The sequence below is a fragment of the Zalophus californianus genome, chromosome 5, assembly GCF_009762305.2.
Source record: "Zalophus californianus isolate mZalCal1 chromosome 5, mZalCal1.pri.v2, whole genome shotgun sequence".
In the NCBI taxonomy this organism is placed as follows: Eukaryota; Metazoa; Chordata; class Mammalia; order Carnivora; family Otariidae; genus Zalophus; species Zalophus californianus.
The window spans coordinates 145,989,481-146,004,005 of record NC_045599.1 but is presented as its reverse complement, the minus strand read 5'-3'; the positions used below and the strand labels follow the sequence as shown (position 1 = coordinate 146,004,005).

Genomic DNA, 14,525 nt, shown 5'->3' with positions numbered 1-14,525 from the left:
TTCAGTCGCTTCTTACGGCCTAGCCGCATGTAGATAGCTAGAAAGTCAACTCTTATGAATTGGGAAAATTATCAGATAAAACATTTCCTTTTAATCTTATTTTTTTGGAAATGGGCAATTGATTTGCTTAAACTTTTTTCTATTTATACATTTTTCCATTCCCTTCTTTGGTCGGTGATTTAGTTTAAATTTTCAAAAGTGTTGAAAAGTATATAAATAGTTCCAATTTCAGTAATAATTTTAAGGATTTAAAGAAATATTTATACAAGGGGGCGCCTGGGTGGTTTAGTCGGTTAAGCGTCTGCCTTTGACTCAGGTCATGATTTTGGGGTCCTGGGATCAAGTCCCACATCATCGGGCTCCCTGCTCCAGGGGGGAGGTCTGTTCCTTCCTCTGAACCTCCCTCCTCTCGTGCTCTCTCTCTTTCTCAAATAAATAAAAATCTTTTAAAAAAAATTTTAAAAAGATGATATATTTATACAAGGATGTGCATTGCACTTTCCCACTGGAAATAAATTAAGGGCTCATCAACATTGGATTGTTTAAGTAAATTATGGTGTAACTGTGTAATTCAATGCTATATAACCATTAAGAAATCTGTAGTTTAGGGGCGCCTGGGTGGCTCAGTCATTTGAGCGCCTGACTCTTGGTTTCACTCAGGTCATGATCTCAGGGTCCTGGGGATGGACCCTTGCTTGGGCTCTGTCCTTAACGCCTAGTCTGCTTGAGGTTCTCTCTCTCCCTCCTCCTGTACCCCTCCCTTTGCCCCCTCCCACGTGGTCTCTCTCTCTCTCTCTCTCAAATAAATAATCTTAAAAAAAAATTTTGTAGATTAGTATTTGTGGCATGTGTTCCATTTTGCTGTGACTGTTAGAACAAGTACCACAAACCAGGCAGCTTGAAAGAACAAAAATTTATTGCCTCCCACTTCTGGAGGCCAGAAGTCTGAAATCAGGGTGTCAGGGGAGCTATGTTGTCTCTGAAAGCTGGAGAGGACCCTTCCTCACCTCTTCCAACTTCTGGTCGTTGCCAGACATCCCACCTCTGTCTTCACATGGCCTTCTCCTTGTGTGTTTCTCATCTCTTCTTAGAAGGACACCAGTCATATTGGATTAAGGTCCAACCTACTCCAGTATGCCCTCATCCTAAATTAACTAATTATATCTGGGTTGTTGCTTGGTTGGCTTAGTCGGAAGAGCATGCGACTCTTGATCTACGGGTTGTAAGTTTGAGCCCCATGTTGGGAGTAGAGATTACTTAAAAATAAAATCTTAAAAAAACCCACAACAACTAATTATACCTGCAATGACCCTATTTCCAAATAAGGTCACATTCTGAGGCACTGGGAGTTAGGACTGCGACATATCTCTTTGGGGGACAGAGTTCAACCCATAACAGTATGTCAAGATACTCACATCATATTCTTAAGTAGAAAGAGCTAGTAAAAAGATAGCAAGCATGGTACTATCTCATTTAATTACAGAACAGGTTTGGTGGGGAAGTATGTGTCAACTTCTAAGGACAACCAGAAGCAGAGCTGTACTTACTAAGAACGGGTTCTGACTGAAGAGAAACCGTGAGCTATTCAAAGTTAGATTTTCAATGTTTTGTGGCATTCACTCAATAGAGTTGAAGTCAGATAAATGGATTTCAGGTTTAGCAGGTTTCAAAGCTGTAAATACTCACCGAGACCAGGGAATATCCGCGGTTGTACCTTGGGTGGCTCTTCTACCCTCATGACTGGGGAGCAGCCCCTCTGGCAGGAAACATCAGTCCTGCCCCAGGAAGGGATTGGCAGGGGGTAGAGGAAGGTTCTAGGAGGCCAGAGTTGCCCCACTGAAAGCCGAGGGTAAAAGTCCAATGAGGCGTCCACATATCACGGTGGAAGGGAGTTGGCAACTCCAGATCAGGCCTGTGATTGAGGTAGTCTGTAAATTTCTAGAAGCTTTCCCAAGCTTGTTATTCCTGTGTTTCTCTATCCCAGGCCACAAGGAGAGGAGGCAGGCAGATTGGAGGTGACCGTGTTTCACTGCACTGCTGGAGAAGGGCCTTAGGTGTGGAAGGGCTACTGGTTGTTGTGTTAAAGAGGGACTGGCTCCAGGAAAGGGACATTGCGGCCACAGCTGCTGGGAGGCTGGGCGGTGGCCATGGGCTTCCTGGAGATGGCCCAAGATGGGTCCACCAATGCCTCAGCTTTGGGGCACCTAAGGCACTCGGGGTTTGGAAAGAATGGTGATGGTATCCTGCCTAAACTCTTTACCCTCTTCACTGCTTCCCTTTGTAATCTTCCAGAATTAGACTTGGGTCTCAGGTAGCTGGTACTCTCCCCACGCTCCACCCTGCTTCTCCTATTTTTTTTTTTTTTTTTCCGGAATGGGGTATAACTGGAGGCTAGTTCGAGCAGAGGAATACCAGGGTTCATCCTTCACGAGTTAACACTGAACAAACAATGTGCTTGTGTTCTAAAGAACAACGGGAATGCCAATTTTAACACTTACGTAATGCTTATTATGTGCCAGGCTCTGTTTTAAACTTTTTACATAAATTAGCTCATTTAATCCTCATTAACAAAACCGTGAAGAATGCACTATTACTATTCCCATCTTTATAGACAGAGAAACTGAAGCACAAAGAGGTTAAACAGTAGCCGAGAGACTCTTCTACTAGTCAAGGAAAACTCATGTCTTTCCTTGCCTGGGAATTATGTTAATAATGTCCCCCAGAGCAGGCTGATCTTGAAGAATAGGGTGCATTCTGGTGGGCTAGCTGGGGATTGGGAGCTACTGGGCACTTTCTTCATTGCCAATGTCATTCTTTGGGTTAAACTGTACAGGAGTATGTCTGAGGGGCGCACTGGGTAGGCATTCCAATCGGTGATCTGGCCACGGGGAATTTGGGGTCAACAATGGTGTTAATAATGGTTAAGCTCCTGAGCCAAGAAGAAATGTCTAAAACATGAGTAAAGCTAGAAACAGTCCCAAATTCCAGATCCTGCAGGGATCTGGAGCCCCAAGGAGGCCCCTCCTCGCCCCACTGGGTAGGGTGGAGGTAGGAATTCCGTTCTCAGTGGGAGGTTGGGGGGGGTGGGCTCTCCTCCCCAGGGTAGCCTCCAGCTACAGGGATTAAAATAATTTTTGGGGTGGGAGAGAGCTGGGCACTTGGTTTATCTTGCCCTCTGGGAAGGTTTCCTGAGGGCGAATGAATAAGAACAGCTAATATTAATCGAGTGCTTATTCAGTTAATTTCCATGTTAACCCTCTTCCATGTAATGTTTTCCTCAACCTTGTAAAGCAGGTGTTATTATCCCTAGTGAGGGATATTTAGTCCTGGAGAGGTTAAATAACTTGCCTAAGCTGAAGAGTTTTTAAGAAATTTATTGAAGTGTGGTATATGTTAGGGAAAATTGTAAGGGTATAGACTGATGAGTTATCTCAAGGTGAACCCCCTCTGTGCAACCATCTCTCAGGACAGCAAAATAAGGGCATGAGATTCCAAGTGCCCCACACACCTCCTTGACCCCCTCCCCATCACTGTCCCACCTCCTCCCCAAAGGTAAGCGTTATTCAGATTTCCAGGAAAAGAGCTCAGTGTTCAAAAAATGAAATTCAACCAAGCAAATGTAAAGTTCTAATTGGTTTTATTAAATGATTCATGAATCAGGTGGCATTCCATCTAACAAGTAGGGGAGAGCTCCAAGGAGTCCTACAAAATGGAAGTTTTTTATAAAAAGTTATTAGGAGAAGGAAAGAAAGGATAGGTTCAGGGGAGATCACCTCTACCTTAAGGGGAAGGGCAGGGGGTCTTATTATGCAGATTACCTCATCAGCCTTTTGATGGGTGGGGGCTGGGGACAGAGAAGGTGCAAGTGACAGGTTACTTCCTGGGTGCTGATCAGACAATTCCCGACTGACCTGGTCAGACTACATTTCAAGGGGAAGCTGAAACTGTAAGTAGCTTAGGTATTAAGTCCAGATTTGGTGACTTGGCTTAAGTGACACCATTTTGGGTCTGTGTGTGTGTGTGTGTGTGTGTGTGTGTGTTTACACATTAGTTTTGCCTGATGTTAAACTTTGTATAAATGGAATCATACAGCATGTGTTCTTTTGTATTTGACTTCTTTTGGCCAACATTACGTGGGTGACATTTATTCTTGTTGCTGAGCGTTCATCCATTTTCATGGCATTATGGTGTCCCATTGTATGCGTATACCACAGCAGAGTTATCCAGTCTCTTGTTGGTGAACATTTGTTTCCTCTTCTTCTTCTAGTTCTTGTCTCTTTTTCCTCCTCTTCTTTCCCATGATGAATGAAGCTTCTGTGAATGGCCCAGGCCACATCTTCCTGGACACATGTACACGTTTGGGCTGGGTGTGTACCCAAGAGTGAATGACTGGTGCCAACTGGGATTTCAAACCAGATGTGTCAAGTTTAAGCCTAACAGTTGTGTCATATGCCACCATGTGCCATGGTAGGCGTCAGGCTGGGGTTATGGAGGCAAAACCAGACTGGCATCCTGAGGAGAGACCTGATGTGGCAGTGGGAATGGATGAGGAACAGAGAGGAATAGTAGTGCTGGGGCACCTGGGTGTGAGTGTGGTGAGCAGAAGGATCCAGTCTCTGGCTTGGGTTCCTGGGGAGGTGGTGATGTCATTCAACTTCAGGAGAGCAGAAGGAGGAGCCAATTTGTGGGAGAAGAGTGTGAGGTCAGTCTGGTCCAGGAAGAGTCCCAAGATGCCTGAAGGACCTCCAGGGGCCAGTGTGGCCGAGACTTTAACACTTCCCTCGTGAGCCCTTGGTGTGGGAAAAGCCAGGGAGATAGGAGGGTGGTCCCAGAAGGAAGAGCTTTGAGGACCCTGACACTGGAGAGTCATGTTGTCTGGTGGGACCAAGTGGTCATGGAGGGGTGGGGGTGGTAGAAAGTGGGAAGTGTCTAGTTAGCAAAAACCAAGAATGAGCACAAACATTGGCGAATGGCTGGAAGAACCTCCCAGTGTGGTGACCACACCCACATTTTTAGGACCCTTCTCTTTTAGCAGGGTGAGCTAGAGTAGGGGATGCTAAAGCCAAGAGCCCTAAGAATGCTGTTTTGGGGAAAAAAGAAACCATTTAGTATGAGATATTTTGGGGATTTAGGGAAAACATTTTAGAATAGTAGACTGATACATAGTTCAGAAGTGGGGCCGTTCCCCTGACCACCTAGAGAAGGGCCCGGGAATCTGGGGCTCAAGGAGTGGAGACTGGCATGGTGAGTGGTGACAAACTATTTGCCAATAGAGAGCGAGAGAGTTAGGTGACATGAAAACAATTGTGATGCTGTGTCCTCTGTGGTGCGTGTTGGGGGACATGGTCTTGCCAGGGAGAATGGGGACCACTGGAGCCGCCCCTTGGCCATCTAGGGCAAGACAACAGTGACGTGGGTCACCTTACCGTGCCTCTCTCACCCAACACACATGCATTGTTAGGTTTGAGTGAGGGTTATAAAGACCCGTGCCACAGCCAACACGTGTGGTCAGCCAGCAAAAGCATTCACGTCCCGCCAGCCTGCCTCCCATTTTGTGTCATAGATAGACTCTGGTCGAGTTGCTCCCCTCAACAGAGGCAGCCTCTCAGCACGACCACCTAAATTCAAGGGTGTGATCGAGGGCCTGCGCTCTATGGGGTCCTCACCACACTAGCCGCAGCTTTTCAGAGCAGGATCAAGCTGGAAGGCTTTTCTGTCCCTCCCATCAAATCAGTGCTTAACTAATAAATACTATCAATGAGAAGGACAAGGGACGGGAGGTCTGTGCTAATAAAGAAGAAACCAGAAGCCAGGTCTCAAAGGGGGGCCTACCCATGAGAACTCCTTGCAGCCCGGTGGGTGAGGGGGACTCAGAAGCCAGGTGCCATCGCAGCAGACGTGGGCATGAGCCACTGGGGGGGCGGGGGGAGGATTCCGTGGAGGAAATCTATGGTAAAATGTGCATATTGAGATGTTGATTGTGCATCTGCCTCGCTCAGTATACCAGTTGACTGAATAACTCCAAATTAGGAGAGGGAAGAATAGAACTTTCGGATGTTATCATCCTAAAGGGGGGATATTTTTGGCCCAAGAATAAAACACCAAAGTGTTCTGGATTTGTGGAGAGCACCTACACCCTTCCAGCCATGGAACAGGAGGCAGTCACATTCAAGTGTAAAAAGATGCACCAGTAAAAAGTAGTAACTGCGGGCACCACTGCAATCCATGTCGTAAAGGAGCCGATCTCATTCCTACAAACTCTGTGCCCGGGTAGGAAACTCGAGGTCGGGCAGGGTGGTCAGGTGGCTTTAGATTTAGGATCATGGCAAAGGTGGGATTGCTCAGCTGTCTCCTGCGCTTGTTCACCGAAGCACATTTCTGGAGCATAGTCTGGACCCCTGCTGCTGTAGGATACCACCGGGCCAGAACAGTCTCTGTTCTTAAACTTCACACTTCAGCTCACGATCTTTCAGCCAGGCTTGCCCCTCTGAAGCCCTGTGGGCAGAACGCCCACTGCCTTCCCTTCCTGGGAGTATGGAGTAAGGGGGATCCCCACTCCCCGGCTCTGCCCTGGGGAGCTGCAGAGTGAATGCAGGCTGGACTGGGTCTCCTCTAGGTGGTCACTGTTCAGGCAGAGAGCAGGCCTTGTGGGGACGTTGAGTTTGGGTCAGAGCTGGAAATGCCCATTGACTTCAGTAGAAAAGAAGCCCCTGCAGGACCCTTGGGGGAGTAGGGGAGAGGAAGAAGCAGACAGCAGACCTTCAAAGAGTAACAATGGAAACAGAGAGGGGACAGGTTGTCTTCGCACTTTGTGGACTCAAGTGTTTGGGGGCTTTTCCAAAGAGCACGTGCTACTTTTGATATTTTCAAAAACACATTTTTTAATAAAAAGGAGTAACTAAAACATGAACCCTGGGGCTTGCTGAAGACTTCTCTTGCCGAAGGTTTGGTTGTGAAAGCAAAGCAGGTGGGGGGAAGCAGAGTCTGTGCTAAGATGCAGATCTGAGTGGGGTGGTTGATGCTGGAGGACAGGCGTCATGTGATGGCGTGAGGACCTTCGGGGTGGGGGTATTAAGAGTCTCTAGGGAGGAGGGCTCTGGTCTGGCTGTAGAGGAAGGTGCCTCTTCCTCTGGAGACGGGGAGGTGACAAAGGTCAGAGAGGCCCTGGAAGGCAGACAGGGTGGCAGGTCCAGCCCTCTGGGAAGCCCGCAGTGCTGGAGCTAGGTTTGAGGCACATGGGGGGACCAGGGACGTGCGCTCCTGGAGCTGGTGGGACAAGCATCACAAGACACGCCCCGGGTGGGGGTGGGCATGAGGACGGGAGGCAGGGACAGACCAGGACCCCACGGCCAGCATAGCTCCCACTACAACTGCCTTCAGGTCTTAATTCAACAGCCCCTTCCTCAGTGGGGACTTCTCTAGCTCTCTCATCTAACAGTTGTAACCCCTGGACCCCTCCCATTTTATTTCCCTGCTTTAGTTTTTCCTTGGCACTTAATGCTTTTTAACATACTATGGATTTCATGTATTTATGTTGTTTATTATATATCTCCCCAGCAGAATAGAAACACTCCAAGGGCAGAGGTTATGGGTCGAATTGGGTCCCCCTAAAAGTCATACACTGAAGTCGTAACCCCAGTACCTCCAAGGTCACCTTATTTGGAATTAAGGTTATTGTGGATGTAGTTAAGTTAAGGTGAGGTTATTAGAGTGGGCCCTAACCCAGTATGGTGTATTTATTTATTTATTTATTTATTTATTTATTTATTTATTTCAGAGAGAGAGAGAGAGAGAGAGAGTGCTGGGGGAGGGGCAGAGGGAGAGGGAGAGGATCTTCAAGCAGACTCCCTGTTGAGCGTGGAGTCCCAGGTGGGGCTCGATCCCATGACCCACGAGATCATGACCTGAGCCGAAACCCAGAGTTGGACACTCAACCACTTGAGCCCCTCAGGCATCCCTGACTGGTGTTCTTAAAAAGAGGTGGGGGGATTTGGGCACAAAGACATAGACATACAGAACGGCATGTGAAGATGGGGATGGAGATGGGGTGGTGCTCCTAGAAGCCAAGCAACTCCAAAGATTGCCAGCAAACCACCAGAAGCTGGGGACAGCTGTGAAACTGCTTCTTTCTCACAGTGCTCAGAAGAAAGTAACCTTCCTGACAACTTGATCTCCCACTTTCTAGCCTCCAGAATTGTGTAAGGCCCCCACTCTGTGACGTTCTGTTGCGGCAGGCTTAGTCAACGAATACCGCAGGGGACTGAAATTTTCTGTTTCATTTTTTTCTGTATTTGCTCCATGATTCTCCCATCATGCCTTGCATGCCCAGCCCAAACTCTCTCTGCCCTTAGATTTGTCCCCGTGGGTACACTTTGACCTGAAACCCACCCTAGCGAGATTAGGCCAAGTGATAGATGTTAACCAAAACGTATGATTCATGGCAGTAATTTAAACATTCTGGCTTAGTTTTTGCTTTGATTACTGAATTTATGCTCAGTGAGGGAGAGTGGCAGGGAGGCACAGCTCAGAGGCCCATGCCAAGCACGTGGGGGTCCAGGCCCAGAGCCTCGTGTGATGCCTCTCCATTAGATCCACCTCTAGAAGCAGCACCACCAGCACTGGGCAAGCCCCCCAGCCCCCTTGGTTTGTGTCCCCGGGCAGCCTGAGTGTGGTAGTTACACACCACCGGATATGAATCTGGCTTTACAGGGAACCACAGAAGGTCAGATGCTGGTACAGAACCTGGACATCCCCCAGGGTCCTAATAAGTCTTCCTCCCTAGGGTGGTGCACTGTTTTTTTTTTTTTTTTTTTTCATTCCTGAAGTCACAAAGACTTGGAAGCACAAGTGGCTAAAGGAAATTCACGTCCTGTGCTTGGTCTTGTATAAATCTAGAAGGTCCCCAGAGACAGCTGGGGCTGGCCTAGCAGCCTTGCCTGCTCTCTCAGCTAACAGGGATTAATGAGCATCACCCAAGATGGTGGGATCCCCTCTTGAATGCTGAGCACTGAGAAAACTAAAACCTGGTCTTTGAATTTGGTGAACTCTCAGGTTATGATAAGGAAGATAGTTCTGCAAAAATCACTGGAGCACAGGGCCCTAAGAGCTATTAAGAGGGCATGAACAATGGAGCTGTGATGGGAGGGGTGGCCTTTGCCCTTCTACATTTTATACCGGGCGGGAGATGGGGGTGGGGTGGGCATGGAGAAGCCTTCTGTTGTGTAAGTTGTTTAACAAACAACTTTTGAGGGGTGCCTGGGTAGCTCAGTCGTTAAGCGTCTGCCTTCAGCTCAGGTCATGGTCCCAGGGTCCTGGGATCGAGCCCCGCCCTTGGGCTCCCTGCTCAGCGGGAAGCCTGCTTTTCCCTCTTACCCTGCTTGTGTTCCCTCTCTCACTGTCTCTCTCTGTCAAATAAATAAAATCTTTAAAAAAACAAATAAACAAAAACCAAACAACTTTTGACATCGCATTTGACTCCTGGAATTGGCCATCAGAACCTTAACCTCAATCTTTAAAAATAACCAACTTTATTCAGATGAAGACCCAAGGCCTTTTGTCCTTGAGTAAACAGGGCTTCCCTAGCTTTATCCTGTTATTGCTAATTCCCACCAAGAGCAGGAAAAAAGCAGAATTGGCAGGGGGTGCACACAAGCCATATACTTCTTCCAAATATCTAACCACAAAGGCAGAAATCCTCCCTAAAAGAGGGAAGTTGTTAAATGGTTAGATCCATTCAGCTCACAGCGAGAGGGATCCTGTGTCCTGTCAACTGAACTAAGTTAGGGCCAGACAGCAGCTAATCGCTTTAATAAGGAGATCCAGAAATACACACAGAGACTTTTCTTTATATTTCTAAGCGGATCAGAAGTGTAAGCTGGTCTCCGTCATTCTACAGATTGACTGACTACAGGATATTCTAGGTTGCTTCCACGCCTTATAACCAACCCAGCGAAATTTGCAAAAACTCCACATCAAATAATTTTGGTTTACTGAAACTGTTTTTTTTTTTTTTTTAAACGAGTGACTGAAATGTGTCCCATTTCCACTGGCTTCTACTTCTGCAGGAGCTTGCTGCGAACCTCAAAGGCAATGCTCTTCTCCAAACCCCGGTCTTGGAGTGCAATTCTGAGGGGAAGTTGGGAGCCAGACAGTGGAGCTTCTCAGTCTTTATGAAGCCTAGCTGAGGGGCCCTAGACCCACCCCGACACCCCGTTTTCTTCCTTTGACACCAACCACAGGGGCTGGCCTTAATTTCCTTTTAACTGTGGCCGTCACTCAGTCCAGACCCCAAGAAAGCAAGCCCCAAGCCAGCTAATGGGGCTCTCTCCAAAGCCCTAAAAGCAAGCAAACAGCTCTTTTCATTTTAATGAATTTTATTGCTACCCGCCAGGGGACAATAGGGCTAACAAAATCGGTAAACATGCTGCTTTTTCTTCTTGATTTGTAAGCAATTTCACTAGATTCTGTTGTGAATCGTTTGTAATGGGCAGCACAATTAATGTTTTTCCTACAATTAGGGTTTTTCCTCCATTTGGTTTTTTTTGGTTTGTTTTTATTTTATTTTCTGAATTAAGTTATATACCCACAGTATACCTGAGTATACCCACAGTAATAGACATTCAAAGTCTAGAACCATTGGGTTGCGATTCAACAGTGGTAGAATCATCCTAAGAAGCCAGGTCTGTCTGATATCCCAATCCGCTCTTCACCCCAAGTCACACTGCCTTTCCTATGGAAAAAATAAAAAGCATTTCTCATTCACCTCACATGGGCTGGTTCTCTCTGCAAATGGCAACATATTTGCAGAACCAGCTCCCTGGAGCAGTTTATATCATCAAGACTTATGGACATCTTAATTTTAATAACAGGGTAAGTTAAACTTACTGTGTGCTAAATTCTAGATGGACGTGCAAAGGTTTAAAACCACTCTCCCATTCCATCCTCCCTCCAGCCCTGGTTATGAACAGTGGAGTGGACTTGGATTTACTCCACCCTCCATACTCTGCTTTCCAAACGAAGTTGGGGGTGGGCTGCTACTACAGGTGCATTCAGTTTTCAGTCTTTAAATACACTGCTTGTAATATTGAAAGAGTCTCCTGTTGTAGGTGTTACGGTTAGGTGCCCTGTTCCAGAAATAGAACTGAAGTAGTGTATTTTTTTTTTTGTTATGGTCCAAAGACAAATTATCCAACTAAGTCGACAAATTGTGTAATTGTGATATATATAAAACTTAAAAAAACCCTCATAAATTAAAATAGTTAATTGAAACTGAAGTCTTGGAGACAATACAATTTCTTGAGATTTAAAGTTATCCTGAGTGTTGGCAGTTTTGATAAGCAACTTTGGCCTTTCTATGCAGATTTTGTACACATGAGTGTTGACTTTATTAAATATACATATGCCTCATTTTGTGTTCTCTTAGCAACATTGAGAATCTTTTGTCTTTGTGATAAAAGGGGTACATTTCTAAAAGGGGAAAATGATCTGCCTGGGTCTGGGGTCTGGTCACTCACAAATGACCAGCTAGTCCTTATTTGGAGCAAACGGCTCCAGAAATTTATCTTTCGAGGGAAAACCCCATTCCAGTGCTATTTGGATCCAAATTTCTAAGAAAGAAAAGGAGGAAGTGGTGAACTCGGATAGGGCCTGAATTCCGTTGCTTAGTGATTGAGTGATGAGGACTACGGGGCGGCCGGACTCCAGAAAAGGGTGCGTGTTGCTTGGTTCTAGGGCTGCAGCCCCGCAAAGACCCGGCGCCATCCCCCCGGGATCCTGCCACAGGCCGCTAGGGTTTTCTTTAATACCGCCCCTTGCGGCCAGCGCTGCACTTGGTTGGGAGGAGAGGGCTAGCAAACCCAACCCTGCCCTGAGGGGGCACTTCAACTTGTAAATCCCCATGACCTCAAGTAACAGGCCTCTGGAAAGGCTGAAAACACGGTCAACCTTGGAAGGGGGAAATTCCCAGGGGGAATTTATGTAAATTTGGCCGGCTACAGAAAAAGATAGACGCAGACCTTGATTTGGGTATTTTGGGCTTCAGAAAGAAAGCCCCGAGTACCGGAGGAAGCCAGTGCACCCAGGTCACTGCTAGCTCAGTGCATGGTTGTGTCTTTACTAGAAATCGCGGTCCCCCCGCCTCCGACCCCTCCCGAGCCCCGCGGACGCCAGGTTCTGAGCCGGCAGCGAGCACACCCGAGGCCCCGGTGACCGCTTCGGAGGGTCTCGGGGCTTACAAGGTCTCGGAGGTTAACCCTGCTCGGCCCCCACCCCCCTCACGGCTCGCACAGGGTAGTTTTGATCGTGTTCCCCACTGAGCCCCGCAGCTTGCCCCCCAGGCCAGGGATCCTCAAGTTGGCCCCCAATGGCTTCGTCCGTCCGGTTGTGTCCACCTCTGGGCCCCGAGGGCCTTGCACGGGGGCTGGCCCATGGTGGGCACGCTATCACCAGCGGTGAAAAGGCAAGGAGGGAGAGGGACAGAGAGAGGGGTGGTTGTGTCCCTGGTGGTATCCGCATCCGCCCCCCCCCAAACAGTTTCTGCCAAAGGTGCGACTCCTCCAACCCAGGCTCGCCAGCCACAGCGCCTTCACGCAGAGCCATTTCCACGGGGATTTGGCCCGCCGCACACTCTCTTCCCCGAGGTCAGGGGCTCCCCGCGGCAAATCACCCCCAGCACCGGGATAAACCCGGAGAGGCCAGGCCCGGGCGGCGTGGGGCTGGAACTGGACCGCGGCAGTCTCCTGCGGGCCCGCTCTCTGCGTTTGGCAGCCAGCCCCTTGTCAGAGCCCGGTCGCGGCCTCACGCCGTTCTCTGTCTTGACTCCGCAGATCCAGGCACCGTGACATGGGCTAGGAGTGGGGGAGGAGGGCACCCCTCAAGCTCTGGCCTGGAGCCTTTCGTTTTCACCAAATGTTCCCACCCGAGCCCTTAAGACATCACCCTAGGGTGGCTCTTTTAGAAGCAACCTGCAAGCCACAGCTGGCCCGAGTTCTGCGTGATCGGGGGACTCTGCGGACCATCCCCTCCGGAAGCTCCCAGCTCAAAGGGGCACGGGCCGCAGCGCAGCCCCGGCCCCGGGCCCCCTCGGTGGACTCGGCTTCCTATGCACCCACTCGTCCTCTGTGCCCTTGTCCCCGGCGATTCCCCAGTCTTAAGCTCGGAGTGGAGTTGGCCCCGGAGCCCGGTCTCCTGAGGAGGTGCAAAAACGAGCTCGGTGGCTCCGGTGCCGAGAAATTCTTGTAACCCCGGCTGGGAAGCCTGACGCCCTGGGCGGTGCCGGACCCCGGGGGGTTGGAGGTTCCCGACGCGGGAAGCAGGCTCAGCTCGCGGCGTCCCCTGATCCCCACCTTCGCCCTCAACCCCCCCCCCCGCCACCCCGGGTCGCTGGGGGGGGGGGGGGGCGGGGCCGCTCGCCGCCCGAGACACTGGCTCTCGGCTTCTCCAGTTACTGCTTCTAGTTCTCCGGCGCGTGCCTCTCTCCGCTCCGGGGGCAAGGCGGCCGGGTGCGCTGGCCCCGCGGCGCCCAGCAGCCCACGTTCCGCTCTGAACTTTTGTGGGGCACCGAGCGCCGGGCGGGGGAACCCCGGGCGCGCGCCTCCTCCCGGGCGGCCGCCCCGCCCTCCTCCCCGCCCGGTCCCCGCCCGCGCCCGCCCGCCGCGCCCGGAAAGCCCCCGCGGCTCCTCCCACCCCCGAGGGGCTTTCTCCAGCCTCCGGTGACTTTAGTCTCGGAGCGCAGCTGCCCGGCGCTCGTTTCCGCCGGGCTGGAGCGCCTCGTCCCCCTTCTGGGGCCGCGGGGGACGAGGGGCGGTGACCTCGGCGCACGCCCCGCGCCCCAGTGTCTCGGCCCGCGCCCCGGCCGCCAGCATGGTGTTGCTGGCCGGGCCCGGGCCGGAGGGCGGCGGGGCGCGCCGCGTGCCCCCGCAGACGCCGTCCCCACCCCGGGGCGCTCTGGTCGAGGAGGACCCTGCCGACTACGAGGAGTACGAGGACTTCTCGTGTCTGCCCGACACCCGCAGCATCGCCTCGGACGACTCCTTTTACCCTGTCGGAGGCGAGGAGGAATACGGCACCGCGAGTGCGGGGAGCGTCCCAGAGGGCGTCCCGGAGGAGGCGACCCTCCTGCGCGCCGCCTGCGCCAACGACGTGGGGCTGCTGAGGGAGCTGGTGCGGCGGGGGCCGCGCGCTGAGGAGGTGCGGGAGACCGACCGCAACGGCCGGGTAGGTTGGCGTCCCCGCCGGGGTGGGATCTCCTCCGCCCTCCCTCCCATGCCGCGTCGCCCTGATCCCGGCTCTGGCCCGTCCCGCGGTGACTGTGCCGCTGCCCAGCGCGCGTCTTGGTCGCTGTCCTGCGGCTCGTGTGGAGCTCTGCGCGGCCCTGCGCCTCCCCGGCCGGGGGGTCGCGGTCCGGGCGGCGGCGGCGGCGGCGGCGGCGGCGGCGGCGGGGGTGGGTGGGCGGCTGTGGAGCGTCGCCTCAGGTCACAGCGCCGCGGGAGACGCCGCTAGTCTCGAGTCCTCACCGCCTTCCTCTC

General features: G+C 51.1%; 1 protein-coding gene across 1 annotated transcript in view; it reads left to right on the top strand.

The window, feature by feature from the left end:
• Positions 1 to 13,736: 13,736 nt before the first annotated feature.
• The window catches only part of ANKRD33B (ankyrin repeat domain 33B), an 81,323-nt gene continuing 80,534 nt past the window's right edge, over positions 13,737 to 14,525 (top strand). Inside the window, exon 1 of the mRNA XM_027606537.2 lies at positions 13,737 to 14,214. Coding sequence (XP_027462338.1) covers positions 13,861 to 14,214 — 354 coding nt within the window. The 5' untranslated portion in view covers positions 13,737 to 13,860. The remainder of the gene's footprint in view (positions 14,215 to 14,525) is intronic.